This window comes from Podarcis liolepis (assembly GCF_965112155.1).
Source record: "Podarcis liolepis genome assembly, chromosome: 4".
NCBI lineage: Eukaryota > Metazoa > Chordata > Lepidosauria > Squamata > Lacertidae > Podarcis > Podarcis liolepis.
This window is the reverse complement of record NC_139558.1, coordinates 65,924,712-65,949,909: the sequence shown is the minus strand read 5'-3', so window position 1 is coordinate 65,949,909 and position 25,198 is coordinate 65,924,712. Positions and strand designations below refer to the sequence as shown.

The following is a 25,198-nucleotide window of genomic DNA, read 5'->3' as shown; positions in this document are numbered from 1 at the left end:
TTAGTGGGCAGTTCCCTAGACCGGATGGATGGGAGATGGCTTTCTTTTGATGGGGGGGTATATTCTCTCTGAGAGAGCAGGTACGCAGCTTGGAGGTACTTCAGCATCCATTGCTGTTGCTTGAGCCTCAGGTGGCCTCAGTGGCATGGAGTGCCTTCCATCAGCTTTGGGTGGTGGCCCAGCTGTGCCCCTATCTGGACCAGTATAGCTTGACTTCTGTCACGTATGCACTGTTAACCTCTAGGTTATATTCCTGCAAAACAATATATCTGGGGCTGCTTCTGAAGATGGTTTGGAAATTTCAGTGGGTGCAGAATTCAGTGGACAGGTTACTCACTGGGGCAAGACGGTTTGAGCATATTACATTGATCCTGGCCTGACTGCGCTGGTTGCCAATTAGTTTCCAGGCCCAATTCAAAGTGCTGGCTTTGACCTGTAAAATCTTAAATGACAGAAGTATGCAATATGTCAAGGACCACCTCTCCCCATATGAACTGACCATCATTTGAGGCCCTTCTTCGTTTGCTGCCAGGGGAACAGGGCTTTTCTGTGATGTCTCCCCATTAGTGGAATGCTCTCCCCAGGGAGGCTCATCTGGCATCTTCATTACATATCTTTAGGCAATAGACAAAAACTTTATTCTTCTCCCAGACCTTTGTTTAATTACCCAATGTATGGTTTTTGAACTGTGGTGGGGGATATTGTTTTTGTTTGTTACTATGTTATTTATTTTTGTGGTTTTTAAAAAAATATTGTAAACTACTCTGATCTTCGGATGAGGGCGGTATAGATAATTAATAAATACAATAAATAAACAAAATTTGGTAAAGCTATTTTTTCAGACTCTTAAGTTCACCCATGCCCATTTAGGCAACCACTGCATAGTGTTAAATTGAAACTCTAACTTCTTATTAAGGCTCAATTAGGACTTCACCCAAGCATTAAGATTAAATTCTCAGTATATAATTATTCTGCATGCCTACCTTTCCTTGCTGCTTCTGTTCCTCATGTACTGTCACAACATTCTGCTAAGTAGCCACTAAGGGCTGTGTCACATAGGCTGTGGTCTTGTGCATACAGTACTTGAACACAGTGGGAATTATGCTATTAGGTTTGCATATTGTCCTCAGATTCTTTGTGTGTTTGCCTCTAACAGACTATGATGCCCACTCCTCAGTTTTTTTTAACATGAAATGCACTGCTGAATGTTAGATTGCAGCATTAACCCCTTGCTTGCTGTATATGTTTGTCCATCCTTTGCTTGTAGTTTATGTCTGTGCCTCCTTTGCTCTTCTCAGATTATATGCTGACCGTAGAGGCTGTGAAACTGAAGCCATTCTTCATGGCAGGGCACACCTTTGAAATGACATGCAAGGTGTCTTCCCAGAACATCAAGACTCCTCGTTACTCAGTCCTCATTACAGCCGAGAAGCATCTGAATGATCGGTCAACTCCTAATGGGACCACTCGCATAATTTCTCTCAATCAAGATTCAGTGGTCAGACGGGAAGATTGGACAGACCAGGAACGGGTGGATGGTGTGGTCTTGGAAAAGGTTCAGGAGAACGAGTTCCGCTACAGGATGTACCAGACACAGATTTCTGATGCTGGGCTGTATCGCTGTGTGGTGACTGCATGGTCACCAGGGGGTGGAGGCATGTGGCGAGAGGCAGTCAATGGTTTATCCAACCCGATCCAGATAGACTTCCAGACCTCAGGTCAGTGCAAAGCTCAAAATGTTAATCAGTGAGAGAACATGACAATAGTGCCTGTCCCAGAGATTCATTCAGAAAAGCTGTGGTCCGTGGATCAGAATGTCCCCTTTATATTTCTGTGTTAAATGCATTTAAGAAATTCATGAAGTTCTGTTCCACAAAGAAATCCTACAGTCATGGTATTGTCAAATAATATTTCTGTAGTCTTTATAGCTGGTTGAAATCCAGGAAATTGGGATGGAAATGCCATTCTTAGGAACACATCTATTACTTCTCTCCATATGAATTTGATAAAAGTTACCAGTACTCGGGCATCCGAGTATTGATCTGTATGTTTGCCAGTTGCCTGTTGAGCCTTTAAAGATGGTCACTTGAAGTCTTAAATTTCTCTGAAGTCAGATGTGCTTGAATGGAGAATCCTCTTTGGGTTAGTCATAGTAGATATCAGACAGCCTTCTCTAGCTTGGTACCCTTCAGGAAGGAACATAATTAGCTGCGCATTCAACTATTTTATAAGGTCATTCAGAAGCAAGTAGCCATGGACTTCCAGTACTTGCCATTATACTTCTTCCGGCATCCCTGCTTCTTAACTTGGTTTGTCCCAAACTCTGGAATTGATCATTCATTTAACACCTTTGAACACCAATGTAAGTGGAAATTGTTCTAAAGTTATGGCATCTGACTGCTTCCATAACTACTGGAGCAATAAACAAATCATAAAGTTACAGTATTCCCTCCCTGCAAAGAAAGGCTTAACAAAGTTTGCCTGTAACAGAAAAAATAACACCTAAGAGCGAGAATTGTAGGTGAATATAGAAATAAATTTGGGGAAAACTGATTGCCCAGTACAGTATTGACAAGGAAATAATTACCTCCCGCAAAAGCAAATTCAAGCAGGTTTGAATTTTTTATAGAATAAATCTTGTAATTTTGCGTTAATTTGTGTTTACTTGCAGAGTGTTGTGATATTAAGTAATATTTTTGGAGCAGAGTTCTGTTGATTACTGATTATTTGTCAAATGATTAAATAAATAACAAAAACGGGAAGAAAATAAATCTGCTTTGGGGCCCACTGCCTACTGGTTGGCACATGTACACCTACATAGTGCCCTCTGTCCAGCTGAGAGAGTCAGAGCATTGCTAGTCAGGACACATGCCTTTTCTTTGTAGTGCCTCACTTGCCAGCTAGAGAGTCAGTGTTGTGTGAAAAGGGGATAATATTGACAATTTTTTCTGGGGAGGAAAACAACCATTATGCAGTGTTGAGATCAAGCTGTGTGTGTGAAGAGATTTGCTCATCATACCTTCAATGAACTGTTTCTGCTGGGTAGGTTATGTTTCATAAGGTACTGGGAAAGGAGAAAAGGCTACAGCTTCCCAAGCAATAGCAAAATGTCAAACATACCTATAACTTCCTTGCAGCAGCCTTCCTAGAAAGCAGCCTGCAGATCTAGAACTGTTAGGTACCAGTAGTGGTGCATCCGCCCAGCACCAGTGGAAAGGTGATACTGCTGCCACCACCCCAAGAACCACCAACAATTGTCGGTAGCTGTGGCTTAAATCAGGATTGCAGAAATGAATGTTGTGTTACAACTTATTCCTTCCTTTGCTACTGTGGCTGGTGTGCTAGCTCCTTTCCGAAGTGTGAAAGCACATGGGTGGCCACTCAACAGTGCACCAGAGTTTGCTGCAGTAGACACCAAAAGTGTGAGCAAGAAGTATGAGCCAAAGGAGCCATACCCAACGGTAGCTCTTCAGTGTTTGAAGATGCTCAGTCATTTCCCTTCACGCTACACACAGCTTCAATGGTATGACAGTGTTTGGTGAAAACAAAACGTGTGAAGTGGCTCTAATATGTTGCCCTTGTTTTATTTTAAAACAAGACCTTCAATCTGAACCATGCCCAACTCAGGCAATACCCTGTGTAACCTTAGAAGCTAATAAAGGGTATAGGGACTACGGTTAAAGGAAATCTCAAAGATTTCCACATAAAAGCTTTTAGTGGTTGTTGCAATAGATGTCTGTTCTTATTGATTTTTTGCGTGGAGCTGGGAGGACTTATTTGGATCGAAAGACTTTTCAACCACTGGTTTGGCTTACTGCCAGAGCTGTTTGGAGCATCACTTTTGTCTGAATGGTTTCATGTTTCAAGAAAAGCTCTTCAGGATGTGAATGTGCAATTTAGCTGAACTGTAGGAGGTCTCTCTGTCTCTTTTCCCCTGTGTAAATTGGTGTCTGCGCTCCAACCCAAGTTATTTATTTATTTTTACCCTAGGAGCCCTGACACGCAGATGTGCTTTAGAAAGGTTTCCATGAACTCTCATAGAAGAATGTGTATCAGATTCTTTCCAGTGGAGAAGCAATGTTAGTTGCAGAAAAACCAAGGGAGTCTTGTAGTAGATAGGTAGCCGTGTTGGTCTGCCATAGTCAAAATAAAAAAATTCCTTCCAGATATCTGAAGAAGTGTGCATGCACACGAAAGCTCATACCAAGAACTAACTTAGTTGGTCTTTAAGGTGCTACTGGAAGGAATTTTTTTATTTTGACAAGGGAGTCTTGAGGATCTTAAAAGCCAAACAGATTTATTATGATATCGGTTGCATCTGATGAAGTGGATTTTAGTCCCTGAAAGGTTATGCCCTAGTCCATTTGTTAGTCTTCTAGTTGCCACAAAGCTTCCTTGTTTATCCCAGGAGTAGTAGAATTGCCAGCTTGAGACGGAAAGTTTCCCTACGACTCTCACTCACTGATCATTGTTTTGCTGTGGTGCAATGAATGCACATCTTTTTAAAACACTTGTCTGAAGCAAGGACATCTTCTAACCTGGAGCTCATAAATCAGGACACACAAGAGCTCTAATCTATATTCTCGTTCATTCGGTATCAATAGAAGGTTGTTCCCAACTGTGCAACAAAAACCTCTGTTCAATTTACTGTATTAAGACTCTTAAAACAGGAACTATCACTAATTTGCTCAAGGCTATTTCACAGTCTAAGAGTTCTCATTGCTAGCAAATGATCCTTTATTTTCACCAGCCGAAAATTTTCCATTTTCTATTCACCCAATTGACGTAGTCTTTTAGGTACTCTTGAGTTTCCTTTTCTACCTCATACTTACAATCCTGACTCACGCAACTTGGTAAGTCAAACAGTACCTTAACGGGACTGTGTGGCGTTGCGGCTGCTTTGTTCTTCCCTAGTCGTTTTTATTCTCTCACCACTCTAAACCAAGGTTTGGATTAGTGTGTTCTCCAAACACATGGGCTCATGGTTCAGCTCTTTCCTCGCTAATCATGAGCTGTAGTCATAACCCTATTCTACTTCCCATTCAGCTAATTATATATACACCCCACCTCAAATTGTGTTAAAGGCAAGAGGCACCAAAATCTGTTCAAGGCTTGGCATGATGCAGGCACCCCAATTTGTCTGCAAGATCTTGGAAACCACAGGTAAGCAGGTCTGAGCCTGGAGGAAGGTCAGAATACAAATTTAACTGTTAATAGTATATCTGATCCTTCTTTAACATTTGGTGCTGCAATTCCTGGAGCTCGTAATGATGTGAGCCAGTGTGGTGGTTTTGGGCACATTTGTACTTTTCTTTTCCCTTTCAGCATATCCTTCTGCTAAGCAGAACGAGGAATTACTTTCAGGTTGGTAGCAAGATCTCTCATTTATTATAATGGATCCATTGTTGTTTCTGGAACATCATGTTGGTCTTAGGACATTCCAGGGCATTCTTGGGCTCTTGTCAACAAGGCTGCCAATTATCTAAGGGGTAGGGTTGGTTTGGGTTTTTTTTGCTTTTGAGAGGCTCCCATCTCCTGAAGCACATGTCCTAACCGTTCAGCTGCTCAGCACTACTTTTCTGGGCTTTAGATGTATGAGAGCTGTATGGTTGCAAACTGCAAAAGGAAACCTTTTGCAAGCATGGCTGCATAACCTGGCCAGTGAACTCTTGAGTTCCCTGAAGGCAAGAGATAGCACAAGGCAACACTTCAGCACCAGAGGCATAACGAAAATACGTGAGGGCAAAACCTCAGACGCATCTTGTCTAACTTGCTTTATATCTTTTAATAAAAGAGGTTGGCTTTTCAGTAACAAAGTAGTATGTGCTCTTTCAGGGCTCTAGGTAGTGTGATATCACATTTATTATGTCCCCTAGCAAGAGAAGAACAACATGTTCAATACTAGGGTTGCGAGAACTGCACACATAGGTCCTATCCTGAAATGTTGTACAGGACCTGGATGCCCAGTTTCCGCGCTTGGTGGTGCTATTCCATACGCTAGCTGTTAACTATTTTTAGCTTACTCCTGCTTAATATCCCGGGCAGTGAGCATCCCAGCCTCCTTGTGCTTTGCTTATGGAGCCCTGCACAGCTTCTTAAATTGTTCCTAGACCCTTCTGCAAATTTGTGCTTCATCCCAACCAGGACCCATGTGTTCAGCAGTCTCTATACTTGCCTGCCTACAGCCCAGCACTAATATTCAGCATGTGGCCAATTAGAACTGTGTGTGAGCACACTGTCGGTGTTTACCCTTGGGGCACGTACCTGGGACTTGCTTGTACAGCATGCAAAATGAGACCATCAAAGTATTTATTTAAACATGTATATCCCACCTTCCAGTTCCACTACAGAATTCTCGAGGCAGCTCTGGCTAAATGAAGCCACCATGAGCCAGTCATGAATTTGAGGCCGCCTTTTCCCTTATAGTCGGTACGAGTCACTGCAGTCTGTGGGGCTTGCAGTGGAAGGGGAGAGCCTGTTTATGCCCTTCCTTGCGCCCACTGTATTGTAAGAAAGGGCAGCTGCGTCCCTCACTGTTCAGTAATGCTGACTCCACAAGCACTGTTAACCCTTACAATTCCCAGGTAGGCCAAAAGCAGTTTCTTCCAGAGAGACAGTATACTGTATTTCTCAGCCAAACCCCTCTCAATTTATCAGGAACAAGAAGGCTGGCACACCCCAAAACACACACACACACACACACACACCCAAAACACCAAATAAACCCCACCCCATTTATTAATTCTTATTTTCACAACAATTCCTTTTGGAACTGTGTTTGTTAAAGCTCCTTCCCCTCTTTCACCTTTTCTGTGAGAGAAGACTATAATAATCTGCACTTTTCACTTAAATAATCATAGTAAGGCAGCTTAGGGGAAACTTGATATAGATTTAGAAAAGTTTGTAGAGAAAGGGGGTGGAGGTTTGCAAAATTATGAATGGCGCGGGGAAAGTAGTTAGAGAGAAGTATTGTTATTCTTCTCCTACTCCCTAAAACTTGGGTTCATCCAAAGAAGCTGACTGGCTTGAAGGCAGCTAAAATTAAGGACAACTTCACAAAGTGAAGGAGTTTGCTGCTGTAAGTTGTGATGGCCGCTAGCTTATATGGCTTTAGAAGGGAACTGGATAATCTCATGAAGGAGAATGCTGCGAGTGGCTGCTATGTAACTCTGTACTCAAAGCAGTGGACTTCTTGAGTCCCAGTTCCTGTGAAGAAGGAGGGGGTCTTGCCTTATCTCCTGCTAGCTGACTTTGCACTGGCATCTGGTTGACCACTGGCAGGACATTGGATTAATGGAACTTTTTGGTCTGATCCAGCAGGGCTATTTTTATGTTCACACAACACAATCTTACTTAGCCTTTTCCTTCTTTTTGAGGCGAAGCAAAAAGAGAGACTGTCAGCCTCCCTCCCCTGCACAGGCCCAAGATAGTGCTTTAATAATTCTGGTACGGCTTCTTGTCAATTGGTGGCTGGAAATACAAGCCGCAGCTAAAACACACAACGTTTTGTTTTTGTAATATCTTCTGCTGTGTGGTTAGTGCTGGTCGAAGAATGTACACAGAAAAAACAGTTATGACTAGAATTATGTGAGAGAAGGGCCTATTAAATGACAAGATGATAGCAGCTTCACAATAATATTGCAAGGTCTGAGGCCAGGGTAGATGTGAGTAATATTTTGGAAGAGGAAGGGCTTGTGGATGACATCAGTTTTTCCTATATCTCATACTATGGGCATGCTGTTATATGCTCTGTGTTCAATGTAGCATTGAAAGTCGCATTCTTATGAACCTAGGATGGCCAGACAGCAACTGCGTGCTGCTACTGTCTGTTGGATCGAGTTTTGTGTGTCTCTTTCTGTCCCAGGGGAGGATATATTTTAAATATAATTTGCTGCTTTGGCACTGTATTTCTGTGAAGGTCACAGTTGTTTCACTGGGATCCTTAATGCATATTTAGTTGTGTTAGGATGGGATCAACACAGCAATTATGTGTATATTCCTTCTTCCCACCCCACCCCCTTTTTTAGGGTGGATTGATGTAAATCTACGAAATTTTAAAAGGGAGGGGGAATCCAATTTAAATCAGGTTTCTCACTGATACGTCATACTTCACCTCAGTAGGGGTGTTGGTGGCGCTGTGATCTAAACCAATGAGCCTCTTGGGCTTGCCGATTGGAAGGTCGGCAGTTCGAATCCATGCAATGTGGTTAGCTCCTGATGCTCATCCCAGCTTCTGCCAACCTAGCAGTTTGAAAGCATATCAGTGCAAGTAGATAAATAGGTACCACTGTGGCAGGAAGGTAAACGGCGTTTCTGGCACTCGTCACGGTGTTCTGTTGTGCCAGAAGCAGTTTAGTCATGCTGGCCACATGACCTGGAAAACTGTCTGTGGACAAACGCCGGCTCCCTTGGCCTGAAAAGCGAGATGAGCGCCGTAACCCCATAGTCATCTTTGACTGAACTTAACCGTCCAAGGGTCCTTTACCTTTTCTTACCTTTTTATCCTACCTCAAATAATGGTGCATGACAGACTAGATAGTCTAACAATTGTTTCAGCAGAACTCTGCCCCTCACCTTTGGGGCAAATCATATTTCCTAAACCCAGTGCAAGAGCTGAGAACGTCTCCATAGGAATCTTTTTAGAGTTGTCAACAGTTCTGATTGAAAAATTGTTCCCATTTTCATATTACTACACTGTTCATTTTTTAAAAAAACACACACCCTCCTTTGTAAATTCAGTGCCATTTAAAAGTAAAACACACTTATCATTGAATCATAATACTTAATAAAATGACAAGCAACACAGAATTAAAGTGCATTTATCAAATGTGTGTCTGCAAACATACATAACATCCTGATTATGAACACTTTTTGATAATAAGTACCACAGAGAAGCCTTTTAATGCTACACCTGGGTAATACCTACACTAGAACAAGTTAAAATGTCACAAAATATTTTTATTAGTATTTATTGAATTTGCATACCATCTTTCATCTGAAGATCCCAAAGTGGTTCACAACAGAACACACACACACACACACACACACACACACACACACAAATATAGTTCTAATAAGAATAGAGTTCTCTATAATACTTCATCACAGCAGTTTGTTTTCATCCTAATAAAATAATGCAGCTTCCCCAGTGATGATAACATGAGTGAAAACTAAAAGATCTTCTTTGGAGGTTACTAATTACAGTGGTGCCCCGCAAGACGAATGCCTCGCAAGACGGAAAACTCACTAGACGAAAGAGTTTTCCGTTTTGGAGGTGCTTCGCAAAACGAATTTCCTATGGGCTTGCTTCGCAAGACGACAATGTCTTGCAAGTTCCTGCTGTTTTCCCCCCCTTTCCCCCCTTTCTTCTAAGCCGCTAAGCCGCTTATCAGCTGATCCGATCAGCAGATAAGCCGCTAAAAGCCGCTAATAGCGCTAATCCTTTAATCTGTCAATGGGCTTGCTTTGCAAGACGAAAAAACCGCTAGATGAAGAGAATCACAGAATGGATTCTTTTCGTCTTGCGAGGCACCACTGTATCAATATTATCTCCTGTTTTACATGATGGTGTATTCCTTAAGGTAAAATCTGCACAATATCTAAGTCTTGCATAGGGATTATGGCTCATGGGCCTGTTGATTTGTATGATGCCCAATTGTTAGGGTTCTCTTTTGGGAACTTGGATGAGGAGCAGAGGTCAGCAACTAACGTCTGTTAAACCAATTGAGTTGTATGGTAGTTCTTGGGTTATAGTTGCCAGTGTGATCATGGAAAGCTCTGCTGCTATCACTAACGTGCTGCCGGTACTGGGAACAACCTGAGACCAGGAACTGGCATTCCAGGGTTGCCAGACAGAAATATGCCACCTCTGAAAATGGCAACTCTGTCCTTTCTGTAGCAAGCCAGCAGGGTTCTGGATATGGCAGTGGCTCTCCTACGAATCTTCCCTACTGAGTGAGGTGGGATTGCTCTAGCCATGTTCCTTCTGCTTTCTGCAGTGCCTGCTTATGCATAGACCATTCTAAGTGACACTGAATATATGGAATGCCTTCCATCATTTTTTAACGATTGGCAGTAATTTCTAGGGAAGAGCTGTCATCAGGGACATAAATTTGGTTTTCCTCTTATAGGCTGATAAGGCACTAGAAAATGCAGTAATTCCCTCTTAACTTGATACAGGATTAATTTAATGTAACTATTTTTGTCTGAAGTGGAAAGCATGTAGAACAGATTTTTTTTATGGCACTCTTCTTATGTAGGAATTGCTTTATCGGTACAAAAATTCAGCAGCGAGGAAGAAAATGTGCCCATCTTATATTTATATTTGTGAATCATTGGAATGGTCTTGATTATGTGGGTTCACTACATCCTCTGTGTTATTGTAGTACTCATATGTAAATATTTATTTATTTAAAAAATATTTTTGCTATTGTTGGGCATCCTTCTTATCTAAGTAATTAGGGCAATAGATAAATTCAATCTCATGCTGTACGATACAAAAATGTAATTTAGAAGAGAAATTTGGTACCATGTTAATTTTGAAGTAATCATTGAGGTAGTAACTGCTTCCAACAGTTGAATTTGGTCACAGTAAAATGTGTCTTTGAGAGTGGTTATATATCAGGTTTTCCTTTTTAAAAAAGTTATCTTAATAAAAATAAATTCTCTTTGCAATACAGAGGTTTGACTTCTATGGCTGATTCAGCATAGACCAAGAAAAAAATAACATGGTTTGCAAGCTGCTAACATCCTTAACAGAAACTTGCTTTGCTGTTGAATGTGTCCCTTGAGAATACTGGCCTAGCCTGACTGTAAGAGAAACAGCAAATATTGGAGTACTGGTTCACTTTGAAAGAGCAGAAATCTCAACAAAGACTAAGGCCATGTTGCAGGAACATATATCTTTTCTCCATCTTTTTTTTTAGCCAGCCAGGAGCAACCCTGGAGGCTGTGATCTTCAACACCATGGGAGCGGGATATTTCTTAATCTTAATCTTTTTGTTGATCTTCATAAGATTCTGTTGGAGCCTTTTTGGCCAAAGATTGGAGTAAAAATGCTTTAAATAAACAGAGATATTAACTTTTTTCTTCTTCTCAGCATCTCTCTTCTCCCTCTCTCATAACTGCTTTCTGCTCCTGGAAGTTAAGGGTAGGCTTTAATAGGTATAAGGTCCAAGATGGAGAATAAGAAGGCAGCTTAGGTGTGGATGCTGGGTGGCATCCCTCCATGGGCATTCCTCCTGAGCTCCCTAGGAAGTCCCATATTCTGGGCAATGGTCTTTGGTTGTAGCTGCCTGGGCTGGCATGCTGTTTCATCAGCTTCCTGCAGCACATTACAAACAGTGCCATTGGGCAAGTAAGCAGAGTGGCCGGCAGACGAGGCCATGCATTTTAGTAAGCATCAGACTTGTATGTGCTGTCGGAACCGTTGGATGGAAAGCCAGCTGGCTTGGCCCCAGCCGGAGCATCTCCCTTCTCAGCCTTGCTGCTGCGGAGATCCATCAGTTGTCATCCTCCGACGTGCGTCTGCGACTCAAGCTGCTGTGCATTCAAGAGCACACATTACTTAGCAGAGTAAACACACAACAGATCAGGCTTGAGGTGTGGGTACTATACTAAACTACGCATTTATTACACATAAATCAGGACACAAAAAAAACATGTCCTCTCTCCTTGACGTTCTTTTCGGAGAGAGAGAAAACAAAAGCAATACAGAACGGATGTTCCGCTCACAGGACTCCAGCAATCTGTGCCAGAATGTAAACAGACATGTGACATGTAACAATCCCTCATATCTGCAGCAAGAGTGGAATGGAATTCCCAACATGTGCATCGTTCTACCCACATGATGCACACTGGCACCACCAGTTTCAGTGGGGAGAGAGCAGGTGCTGCAAAGCAGGGAGTGAGCTGGAGCAAGGTATTTCGAGCGCAGAACTGTGTGTGTGTCTTTCACAGCCTGGCCCCTGCAGTGGAGTATGCTGTCCTATTGCCAGTCCTGTATGTATAAAGAGGAAGGGTGTTCTTGCCCTTTGTTTTAGGCAGCAAAATTGGGGTGGACTTAACGCGTGTAAAACTTTCTGTGGCTTGAGTACAGGCAACCTGAAAGATAATGAATCTGCCTGGGTACTAAGGTCTTCGGATGAGCGTGAGCACATTCGCTTGGTCCCATCCACACCCGAAGCATGGTTGGTGGTAACACAAGAGAGAGCCTCTTCTTTGGCTGCTCCCGTATTCTGGCATTCCCTCTGAAGAGAGGTTAGATTGGCTTCCTCTTTGTTAACCTTCCACCGGCAGGCTAAGAGCTTCATATTCAGACAGGCCTTTGAAGATTAAAGTGCAGGCGATGCTGCACTGGAATGCTGTCAGGAAGAACTGTATTTTAATGGCTGGTTTAAAATACGTTCCGCTGCATTTTAATTACTGTTTTTAACTAGTTTGCTTTTGTTACTTTGTATTTTATAATGTTAATCCCAATTCGGGAGAAAGGCAGAATATAAATACATCAAATAATCATAATAATGTAGCAAAAATTATGTCCCTGGTACCATCAAAATATGCACGGAATATCATTGGATTTATAGTGCTTTTTGAAATCCTAGTTTTAGTGGTGCCAAGCTCGAAAGCAAGTATAGTGGTACCTCGGGTTAAGAGCTTAATTCGGGTTAAGAACTTAATTCATTCTGGAGGTCTGTTCCTAACCTGAAACTGTTCTTAACCTGAAGCACCACTTTAGCTAATGGGGTCTCCTGCTGCTGCTGCGCCACCGGAGCACGATTTCTGTTCTCATCCTGAAGCAAAGTTTTTAACCCTAGGTACTATTTATGGGTTAGCAGAGTCTGTAACCTGAAGCGTATGTAACCTGAAGCGTATGTAGCCTGAGGTACCACTGTACAGCTAACAGGTAGCCTTAAGAGCTCTCTTGTGCTCTCATAAATGTCAGCACTGACAACAGAATGTGTGAAGTACTGTTGAATTTTCATAGAATCATAGTAGAGCTGGAAGGGGCCATGAGGGTCATCTAGTCCAACCCCCTGCAATGCAGGGATCTTTCACCCAACGTGGGGCTCGAACCCACGACCCTGAGATTAAGTCTGATACTCTACAGACTGGTGCAAAAGCTAATTCTGATGGTGTTGAGCACATAAAATGTTCTCAGGGCCTGAACACTTCTTGTTTTGCTTCAGTTTTCCTAAGTACATTTTAGAGGCATGAACCTTTGGCCAGATGCAGCTTATGAATATATGTTTATACTAGGAAAGGTTTTCCGTTTGTGTGTAATATATGAGGTCACACATGAGAAATATGTGTTTTTCTTCATAGGTCCTGTTTTCAATGTCTCTGTCGAATCGCATAAAACAACAGTTTATCGAGGAGAGCTGGTGAAGTTAGATTGCATCATCTCCATTGCAGGGACAGTAATCAGTCCAGGTATGATTTGAACCTCTTGAATGATAATGGCTTTTCCTTTTTCCCTTTTTATTTTTGAACATGCTTACAATTTCGGATGTGTTATGCTTGCAAGTAGAAGTTGGAATTAAATGATCCATTTCCACAATACCATGGAAAATCTTGAAGACTCTCTTAACTTACATAACTTGCTAGCTTCACCCTTTATCAAACTTCTTATAATCTGAGTTGGATTATAATTATCAGGTGCTTCTGTAAGCTGCAGCTGTGCTTGGGTGAGTCCCACTTTCTTAGTCATACCAGGGAGTTCTGGGTCTGAATTTTCCATGAAAGCATAGATGGAGTTGATGCAGCCCTAGAACTCGTGGAAGTGAGGAAAGAGATCCACACCTGCCACAGTCCTACACTTCATTATCCACTGTTAACTCAAACCCTTTCTGTATGCTATGAGATGCCAGCTGTTTGCCCAGCTGTCAAGACAGAATAAAAACTGTGGACAGAAGTTTTATCGTGCACAACTGGAGATGGTTCCCAGAGGACAGATGATTTTTGGAGCTATCTTTCAGGCCAATTTGTAGTGCCTGCCCATCTAATTTTGAACATGGTTGCTTATTAATTAATAGTTTAGCAATGAACTAAGACTTTCTTTCATTACCTGAGTACTGTGTCTCAGTTGAGAATGGAACCCTGTGATGAATTGCAGGTCTTCAATAACTAATCTCAGCAAAACAGTACATCTGAAAGTGTCCACATAGTAAGGAATCCTAGTCCTTCGTGAGATAATATAAAATTTTACTTTTGTACTCAAAATCCTGCTGTGGTGTTTTTTGTTTTTTGTTTCTCCTGTGGAAGACTTGCATGTTTAATCATCACTGTATACCTCTTGAAAACACACTACACCCAGCACATTTCAGAATATGCTTATTTGACTGAGCAGCCTGGTCGTTGTGGGTGTTCGGCACACAAATCTGGGCTTAGCTATTTTCAGTTAAGCTTTGCAGCTCACCTATACAAATGTAATTCTGATGGGTGTTTATACTTTTTATGCAGTATGTTGAGGACACATCTAGGGCAAACAATTCATTTTTCCTTAATCCTTAGTATTTGTGTTGATGTGTTCAAAGTGCTTACAGGAAGTATTTCAAAAACCTTGCTGAGCTGAGAAGCCAAATGCCCTTTTGTCTGTCAGCCTGCTCCTTTCCTTAAAACTTTTTTTTAAAATCAATTTGTTCAGTAACTATAAGTGTTGGACCTTTAATTTGTTAACACAATACCTTAAGTTACTTAATGTCCAGTGAATGGTACTGCCAAAAGTACTCCATTTAACTACTGGTCCAGACAATAAAAGGCAAAAACCTACAATCTGACAGGCAACTTTATACCCTTATTGCTAATCACTCTCACAATAAGGAAGGGTGAATTGGACTATTTCTGGTCCATATCACTTTTGCATGTGTTCACCCATAAGCCTAGTACATCCTTCTTCCTCGTTAATAATGAAGAATTGTGTTTGTATACATATTTCTAAATGCCTTCTCTCAAAACATACTTTGAAATTTTTATGACCTGAGAACTACAGATCCAGTCAGTTTGTATCAGAATTCACAAACGTCAAATTCTTCAAGTATTCCTACCAAACGTGTCTACTGTTATAAGTCTTCTTCAGCCTTCTGGTTTAAGGTTCCCGGAAGGAACCAGGAGTACAGCTGCCATGTTTGCAGCTGTTTCTATCCAGGCCAGAGGAAAGTGGTTGCTTTCCTTGTCCTTGTGTCTCTCATGTCCCATCCCCACACTCCCTCGGGATTGGTTCTGTCACTAGTCTGTGTGATCACCAACCCCATTCAGTTACACCGGAGTATAGAGAGTTAACAGGTACGGATAGTTTGGCTGTGCTGCATGGAGCCTCACCTGTATTTTCCACCATTCAGCAGTACATACTTGCTGCTGTTACTTCACAACAAAAGTTGGATTACTAGAGCCATAACTCTACAGATATTTCATTAGCACTTGGTTTCTGATAAACAGAATCATTCCTATTTTCATTTTTGCTGTAGTAGACTTAAAGTCCTTGGTAGAGAAGATACACCCTGAAAGCAGGAGTGAGTCACCTGTGGCTGTTGTGATGTTGTTGGACTTCAGCTCTCCTCACCCTCAGCCGGCATAGCCCATGATCGGGGGGATGGAAGTTGTAGTCAAACAACAGCTGGAGGGCCGCAGGTTTTTAGGTTAGCTTTTCCATAGGTCCGTGTGCAGAGTTCATATTTTATGGAGAAGCATTTGAATAGAAGACTTTAATATGCTGCAACTACAACTTGTAAGCACTACCGTGGGAATTACAAAATGAAGGAAAAGTCTCTATGTCCTTGCTTTCTTTTGTTAAATACAAACGGTCTCAACACTGAGATTTGGCAAGGCTTAAGGAGCTCTATTCTGTCAAGCCAATGTACACAGTGCCAAGCAGATAGGCTGGGGATGGGACTCAGAATCTTGAAGGCTGGTTGACCAAGGGAATTGACTAAAGGTCAGAGAGTTTAGATTTGCATGCCAAATCAAAACATGCATATAACTGTGTGCTTTACATGCTGATCCACTTCAAAGTTCCTTCCAGGAAGGAAGTGTCCTACCACTGTAATTTGCCCCATGTGCACAGTTTTAAGGCTTAATTTGTCACAGTTCCAAATGCTATCTTTCTCTATCCCCAAAAGTGCCACAAGAGCTTCTCCAAAGTGTGACAAATATTATTCACATCTTAGAATAGTAACTGCCTACAGCCATCTCTCTTTAAAGTCCATTAGTATAAAAATTAAATCCGACCAGGACTTCTGTTAGATTCCACTGCATCTTGCTTCTGACTGATATTTTTATTCCTGCTTCTGCCACTGTTTCTGCTTTTATTGCTGCTTCTGCAATCCCCAATATCGTCCCAACTCACAAAATATTCACCAGATTTACTGAAATATTGTCCACATGTATTATAAAGTTACAAAGGTTAATGTCAGGGCCGTGAGAGATGAAAGGAAAATGAAATTGTGGAAAAGATAGGTAGTAGCTTAAGACATGCTCCTCTTCCTAGGAGTTAAGTCTCTTGGCGTGTTCTAGTGTAATTGGATCAAGTTAGTCAGAAATGTGAAGTCCAGGAATGAGATGGATAGATATGTGGGTAATGAATGGCTTTAGGGATTGTAAGTAAGGTATCTGGGACATTCGCATCCCTCTGGTCAGAGATTCTGATAACCCATCTGGATGAAGATAGATTGTTCCCATCTGTTGGACATCTTAATGTTGGGTCTTGGGCAGTTTTTCGGATTGGCTGTCCACATGACAAACTACAAATATGCAAGGTTTTTTTAATTGGCTTCCCTTCAGCTACAGCGGATGAATGGACTGCACAGATGATGCAGGTTATCCAATAGAAATGATCCTATTAGGGTGCACAGCTTGTGAATAATGCTTGTTTCTGGTACCTTTTTATCTGCAACAGAAGGCAGGATAACATAATTTCCACAAGGGCAATCAATAAACAGCTTATGACAAATGGCAGTACCTAATAACAGCAAAAAATATCTTAATGCGGCAAAAACCAAGCTAGAGACTTCTAGAGTTCTCTAGGCTGCATTTTGTATTTCACATGGGCAGGGTAACTTTCATGAGTTACAAGATATAGACTGGGAGCCTCCTTCTGGCTCCCAGTCTATGTCTTAATGCCTCTGTAATCTTTATGCTTTTGATGAAGCTTTGATTTGCATTCCCTACTGTTCCCTGTAGACAAAGGCGTAGTTTTGCAGTCAGATAAACCCAGGATGTGCATAATTGCACCCCTCCTCCAATGAAACTTTTGTTGATTTTGGTTTTGTAATTTTGGGAACATTTTCATTACACTCTTCTAGAGCCTTGTACATCTTCCATGTTGATATTATTGTAACTGGATGCTGATAGACGATTTTCAACTTCTCTTCTTAGATTGTGGTGTGAGTGTAATTTTAAGATGATTTATTTTATTGCTAGCCACCTTGAGTATTGCACAGAGGAACATGGGATATAAATTTAACAAAGATATAAAAATGTACACGTACTTAAGCCTCGTGTGTAAAGCATCTTTCACAAGTCTAGTAAAAATGGATAAGCATCATGCTTCTTTTCAGATGAGGCAACTGCCTTCTGTTATCATGAACGTAATCAGTTGACATCCACTTCATGCAAAGATTGTCATAATGAACTTTGACTTTGAGGGTACAGCCCAAGCAATATTGTAGCAGGCATAGTTACGGTAAATCTATTCTTTGTAGTATGTGATGGATCTTACACTTGCTTTCCAGCTCTCTGAAGACTAGGCCTAGAAGACAGTTGCAACGATTAAACTGCATCCTCAGCTACCAGTCTAATGAGGTTAAAAGTGCAGATCTGCTAATGGATTTAGTATAATCTTGCACATTGGAGGGAAGAATGCAGGATATACTGATGGACTCTGACTACCTGTCATCCAGTGTTAGAGGTGGAAGTCAGTGCAAAGACACTTGAGAGAGATTAGTCTGTTAGTGAAATTGGAGGCCTTTGTTCCTAATGGCACACCACGCAAAGTAGATAGGTAGGTAGGTAGGTGATCTGAATTGGGGCAATGCATACAGGGAACAAACCTTGCAATGTCACAGAAACTTGTTTCTACTGTCTGTAAGGCAACCTGCTTATACTCGCATTACCTCAGTTTTAGGGGAATACTGCTGTCTGATATTGTTTCATAACCCATGATTTGATGTCTTGTTTTGAAGGTTGCAATAGCTTGCCCTTCCACCTTAAACAGGTTGGATATTCCTCTGAGCATTACTATACTTTCCTAAAGCCATGCTACATTTTCCTCTTCTCTTCCCATGTCCTCATAAAGAACAGTTCAAGCATATCTTAAAACTACAGTAAATGATGCAAGAATGAACACATACTGGCCTGTAATAATCTTGTCATCACATATGAATTGGGGATTATGCTTTAAAACAGCCCTTTTATAACGGGAATATCAGGTTCAGTTTTTGAACTATGCAGTTTACCCAGATGGTGGGTAAAAAGAACTTTGCAGTAATTCAAGCTAGAGAACAGAGACTGGAAAAAGAGGACTGTGGTGATGCCATCAAAACCAGTGTTAGATCATATCTATGTGATATTGCAGTGAATATAGTGGAGTTAAATGCAGTGTAGCTGGAGATTAACATAGGTTGAAGGGCTGTCTCATGCAGCCCCTCTGAGTTCTTGCTTCCCCATCAGTCTGAAGCAGAATATCAGTCTGAAGCAGAATAACTGTGTAGTATTGCCCCAAATGTACTGCTGCAAATGGAGCTTCTTTTGCTAATAATCACATTAGCCCAGGGGTAGGCAACCTAAGGTCCGGGGGCTGGATGCGGCCCTATCGCCTTCTCAATCCAGCCCGTGGACGGTCTGGGAATCAGCGTGTTTTTACATGAGTAGAATGTGTCCTTTTATTTAAAATGCATCTCTAGGTTATTTGTGGGGCCTGCCTGGTGTTTTTACATGAGTAGAATGTGTGCTTTTATTTAAAATGCATCTCTGGGTTATTTGGGGGCATAGGAATTCGTTCTCCCCCCAAAAAACAAATAGTCCGGCCCCCCACATGGTCTGAGGCGCGGTGGACCTGCCCACAGCTGGAAAAGGTTGCTGACCCCTGCATTAGCCCTTCCTTCTGCTCCTGACAAGCTTAGAGTTGAGGCTATTGCTCAGAAGGACCCACAAATTGGACACCATTCATTGTTGGATGCAATTAAGGCTTTTCAGTTTAGCAAACTTGACTCTGGGAAGGGCAAGAGGAAACTCTGTACCTACCTGGGACTGTTGTGTTTAGTGATACCTACCCTTTACATTGGTGTTTCCCAATTCAGATGACATGTCCTTCGATGTCTCTTGGTTTGCCATGCACTCAATCGCAATGGACAGAGACCCCGTTTTCCTCGCTTCATTAGATCGGAAAGGGATAGTCACCCAGGCCAAAAGAAATGGAAGCAGTGATGTCAGCTTGGAAAGAATCAGCCCCATGGAATTCCGTCTTAGGATTCATGGCTGTGAAGACCAGGACTTTGGCAACCACTACTGCTTGGTAACCCCCTGGGTACGGTCAACTGCAGGGATCTGGCAACAGGAGATGGAGGTCAAATCCAAGCCAATCCTTGTAACTGTGAAAATGGATGGTAAGAGTGCCTCCAATTTGTTTATATATAGCATTATCAGTTGTCATTGAGAAGTAATCAACATACTTTGTCTTTCAGCATAATGGCAAACAACATAATGCTTTCTACCACTATTGGTTTTTATGACTGCCCATGAGGGTTTTCCCGTTCTTGCATCACTAAGTGATGATCCAGGGAAAATCAGACAAAACTGCTAGAACGCACTAATATGCTTGCAATTCGATTTCTTGTAGTAGTAGTAGTTGCTCTGTTTTCTATTTGTTTTATTTAACTAGTTTGTATAATTAGTCTGCAGAAATCTGCTGTTTTTCTGTTGAATGTGAGTTGTTTGAAGCAACATACATTTTACTCTACAGGCAGATGCTCATTCCAAGCCACCATGTTATGCTGGCTTACAGTGTTGTTTCGATTACTGGCCTTCATGGTAATTGGTTGCCTTTTAAATATAGATTGAACTGGACATTTGCTGGTGGAAAGTCTCAGTGTTTGATTCTTTTTCTTAAAATTTAGAATGGAAGGTGGGATGTTTAGGTAATCATAGATAACAGTAGCTGACAAATATTTCTTTCAGTACTCTTAACATTTTTAATCTTTATAAATTGACCTGGGACTGCATTGACATCCTTATGAATCTATGTTACTTTCTCTGTCCAGGTCAGGTGCAAGTAACAAATGGCAAAGGAATACGTTTTCTAACTTGCAAGAAACATTTACTCTCTCTGGATTGTGCATAACATTTCTTCTTCTTCTTTCTCCCTCACCCTCAGTGCTGAATGCTTTCAAATTCCCACTGTTGATTGGCATTGGCCTGTCCACAATCATTGGACTCTTATCTTGTCTGATTGGCTACTGCAGTTCCCGTTGGTGCTGCAAGAAGGAAGTTCAAGAAACCCGACGAGAGAGACGCCGACTTATGTCTATGGAAATGGACTGAGCTTCAAAGTTGAGGTGGATGCACACGATTTTGGGAGGGAGGGGATTTTGGAAGGCCTGAGGCTACTCAGACTTGAGTGTGTCAAGCCAAAATGCCCTGACAACAATTGTCTGACCTTCTCTCCTGGACATAGAACTTCTCCTTTTACCAGTGTTTCACATTTAGAGCACAAGTAGTGTTTGTCAGCATTGAGCTCTTCTTCAAGTGGCACTTTTTGGGGGATAGTTCTTTTCCCCCCACAGGCAAACTGTTCCACAGTGTGCTTCCTGCAGACCTTTAGCTAAGACTCACTATCAAGGCTTGTGTTTAAAACGTTTCCCCTTGTTGTTTAATAGGAAGATGGAATTGGAAGAGCTCAGAGGCAATAAATGTCTTCCTTTATAACTAGCTGATCCCTAGAGAAGAGAGAACAGGTTCCCTTACTCCGGACAGAATCTGGCGAGGAAATCCTCTTGTCTGCTGTTGGTGGGATTGGAATTCATCCAAAACTAAAACTTGGATTGTAGTTTCTGAAGTCTTTTTTTTTAAATAGTGCTGGTTTAGCAGCCCTGCAAAGGAAGTAGGCAGCAATACAAACCTTTTCTTACAGTGCCCTGCCTCCCACTGTGCTTCATATTGTGCCCACTATTATCATACTGATAAGAGGGGCTTGAGCTTCTGTGCCCTGCATATTCCTAAGAGCCTCAACATGAAGTGCCACCACTTTTCCCACTTCTGCTCACTGTGCTGGTGAATTTTTTTTCATAACGAACATGTCACCTCTAGAAACTGGATGGAGACTGCTAGATGTTCTTAGGTGGATCACAGGTCTACCTAACTCAAGGACCAGAAGGTCTAAAATTGAGGCAGAATCCTCCTTGTACAAACATTCCTGACTCGGGGCAAGTAGAAAAAAGTCACAGAGAGCAGTGTGCCATGACAGATTAAGGTGCACCATGACAAAGACCCCTGCAGATCAGTGAACAAGAGTCTAGATCTGCAGCTTGTTATTGGGGAACTTACACAATTGGTTTTGCAGCCACCAAGTAGACTTTGGCATTGATCAGTGTCTGCAGTTGTAACTCAGGGTAGGGGTAAAGAGGGAGGGAGAAATACAGTGGATATACGTGGGGATAGTGCTCCCTTTCTGGATTCCCTTGTGCATGCCGCATAATGCAGCATATCCTTTGCTGACACACTAGGATAAATGATCATGATAGGGATCTCTGGTGCTAAAGTAGAGGGACCTAGATCTTGTCTTCCACATACCTTTATCCCTTATCCAAGGAGCTGCCCCTGTGACTTAAGGCATCTAAATCTTCCAGCACAGCCAGCATATCTAAGCAATAAGAATTCAGAACAGAGGCATTTTCCAGAAAACTTTAGGCATTAAACATGTGTGACTTGAGTTCCACACTCAAGTGGAACGTTCATGCAAAGAGCAAATGGTCATTCTACTCTATTGTGCTTGGAGGTGAAGTTGACCTGCAGAGTAAACTGGTTAATACAAGTTGAATGGAGATTGTGCACATACACAAGGAGGCATGCAGGATGTTACGTGTGTGAACATCAACTTAGCACATTCATATGAAGACACAGATGGTGTTCACAAATCACCAGTTTCAGCTTGCATTGACTCCAGTGTAAGATTGTGCATATTGCTAGGTTTGCAAGCTTTAATTCTGGGGTGTCCAAACTCAGATTCCTGAAAGGTTCCTTGAGAGCTGCAGGAACCCACTGGAAATCTGCAAACTTTAAAGTTGTATGGAGTCAACATGGCTAGAGTCCTCCAGAAGGCTTAGTAAATATGAGAGTTCTGGTTGGCTGACCATGGTAATCTGCCCCTTTGGGGCCTTCTCTGTGGCAAACCGTTTTTGCACTTGACATTTAGAACATTGCCCCAGGTGGCTTATATTTAATCCGACATCCCACCCATCTAGACAAATCCTATGTCTTAACCTTTCACATTGCAAGCTAACGTTTTAGTTGCATTCTCCACGTTGTAAGACTTATTTCTTTCTTTTTTAAAGTGGAGCAGAAGCAGTTGTCTAAAGCACAAATTATCCTTCCATGCATATTGTGTCTTGAGTCTTTCTGTTCTCACATGTTGAGGGATAAACAAAAACATTTAAATGCAATAATTATGAAATGGCTTAGCCCAGGAAAGTTTAATTTTCTTTGAACACTTATTGCACACTTTGCCTCTCCATGGAAAGAAACTCAGGGTTATTTTGGTTCAGGGATTCCCTGCCTTTCATAGCAAGGTTCTCTCAAGTTGTTGTCCACACTTCTTAGACCAGAGGGTGGAGAGCTATTTTTCTTCTAAACAAATCTGGCTGATAGGTTCAACTGCTCCTTTTGATTTGGGATTATGCTTTCTCCCTTGTACTTAAGTATACCTTGAAGTAGTACCACTCCAGAGTCTCCTTCCAATTGTGCCAATTTTATATTGTTCCTCTTTTTAAAAAGTAGCTCTTCTGTCTCTCCAGAAAATATTTGTTGCTTCTGTTTTGTGTTAACTCTCTCTGGTATCTCTGTGGAGAAGAAGTTGCATGGGATTCAGTTAGGTGTTCAACAGTATTTGTCAGAGTTGCAGTCATGGAATCAACAGTCAAACATTCTAAGGGCTCCTGTCAATCCTGATTTGTCTCTTTCCATGCTTCTAGCTCACAGTTGGGAATTCAGGACATTTGGAACACGAATTGGGTAACATTTCAAAAGCATCTTTCTTAAAGGACAGGAAATCTTTTTGGTTGATTTTGAAGAAAGGTTTTAGGCACAGCTCTGGAAGCTTTTAAAGAAATGTGTTCAGCATGGCTTTGGAAGATATGAGTTGAACAGTTAAACGATGCTGTGTAATGTGTTTTTTACATTGAAAATAAATTGTCTTTTTATAAAATCGTGTTCTGTGGTCATTGTGTTAAATTACATGTTTCTCCCCCTTTATATGTGGTGCTCAGTGTACTTTATGGTTTCCACTGCATGGAGTGGTGTATTATCCCATTTTAGTCAAAGGAAAATGAAATAATGTTGTTGCTTGTCTATGTTGTCAAAAGCAGCCCTGATCTTCATTCTTGACCAGTCCCCTTTTTTGGAATGTCAATATTGCTGCATCCTGCTCTAAAATGATGCACTGAATATCTCAAAATCACCATTAGTTGATGCTTTACGGTCCGCTCTGTATTGACTTGAGATGCCCCTGTAATGTTTTTCTCTGAAAGGGTTTTTTTGTTTTGTTTACAATCTCTTGCTTTACATAGTTAGCACATTACCACAATTGTACCATTATCATTATTGAATTTGCCAACAATAACAAATTGTCCCAGAAGTTTGTTAATATGCTTGTTCTTTTACTATACACATTCAAATTCTACTGAGTCCGAAGTTGAATAGTTAGGATAAGGATAGTTAGGTTGATTTGCAAGGTTCATTGATTTTTTTGGTACAGTGGTACCTTGGGTTAAGTACTTACTTCGTTCTGGAGGTCCGTTCTTAACCTGAAACTGTTCTTAACCTGAAGCACCACTTTAGCTACTGGGGCCTCCCACTGCTGCCATGCCGCCAGAGCACGATTTCTGTTCTCATCCTGAAGCAAAGTTCTTAACCCGAGGTAATATTTCTGGGTTAGCGGAGTCTGTAACCTGAAGCGTATGTAACCTGAGGTACCACTGTAGTAGTTTTGTTCAGGGAATGGTACTCAGTATATTTTGAGTCTGGGGCAGTGAGCTTCAGCAGGATCTTTCTGCCATATGTAGACTGCAGTTTTGGAATGGATCAGATGAACTTTATGGGAGGGTTGTTTCCAGCTACTCCACACCTTGCCTTTGCAAGCGGCTACAGGAAATGGACACTGAGCAATATAATGGGAGAGGTGTTTCTGGGACTAAGATGAAACTGCAACTCTCCTTTGCTAATGGATGTTGCTTGTTGCTTAAGTAATGTGGGTTTTTTTTTTGTATGTTACTATATTCACTATTGTTTTGCTACATTATTATGAAATTGTTTAAAATGTCTTCCTGCTTTATTTGTCGTAAGCTGCTTGGAATATTATTTTTATCTTATTTTTTTGCAGAAAAGAGGCATACAAATAAAACGAATGAGTGATGTGTTGAATGAGCTGGTAACGGGCGAAATTGAGTTAGATCTGTGCCTGTGTGGCAATGAAGCTCATTAGCTAAGCCACAGTTAAGTGGGCACATGTTTTGGGACTCTGGTCATGACCTGTTTCCCTTCTTATCCAGAACTGCTTGCAATTTTCTCCTCAAGATGAAGACAAGCGAAGGCATCTCTATATATCTTGACAGTTCAAGCTGCGTATCAAAATCTGCCAAGAGGCCTTGCAGAAATACTGCTCTCAAGCCCTAATTTCCGTACCACTTACTTGCTTTTGTTCTTCTTTGCTTCACTTTCCTTCTTTCTCTGACAGATGAATTAAGTGGAATGGCTGGATGCAGAGGATGGCAGAGCTGCTGTTTTATTGATGATTATGTAGAAGAGGAAACTTGGGCACATAAAGCTCTTCTCATCCCTGAACGGCAAAGTCCTGCTGACAAAATTGCCTCTCTTACACTGGGATGGTCTGGATCTGGGAGGGTTTTTGTGGAATCCCTCGTCATAGTCAAACCCAGGAATAGGCAAACTCCAGCCCTCCAGATGTTTGGGACTACAATTCCCATCATCCCTGACC

At 41.6% G+C, this 25,198-nt stretch overlaps 1 protein-coding gene across 2 annotated transcripts in view; it reads left to right on the top strand.

Moving 5' to 3' along the window:
• The window catches only part of PTGFRN (prostaglandin F2 receptor inhibitor), an 81,776-nt gene extending 58,366 nt beyond the window's left edge, over positions 1-23,410 (top strand). The window contains exons 6-9 of one of the 2 annotated variants that reach the window (XM_083498597.1): positions 1,299-1,718; positions 13,324-13,431; positions 19,293-19,598; positions 20,366-23,410. In XM_083498597.1, coding sequence (XP_083354723.1) covers positions 1,299-1,718; positions 13,324-13,431; positions 19,293-19,598; positions 20,366-20,532 — 1,001 coding nt within the window. In that variant the 3' untranslated portion in view covers positions 20,533-23,410. The remainder of the gene's footprint in view (positions 1-1,298; positions 1,719-13,323; positions 13,432-19,292; positions 19,599-20,365) is intronic. The other variant, XM_083498598.1, reaches the window with a different exon arrangement.
• Positions 23,411-25,198: the final 1,788 nt, after the last annotated feature.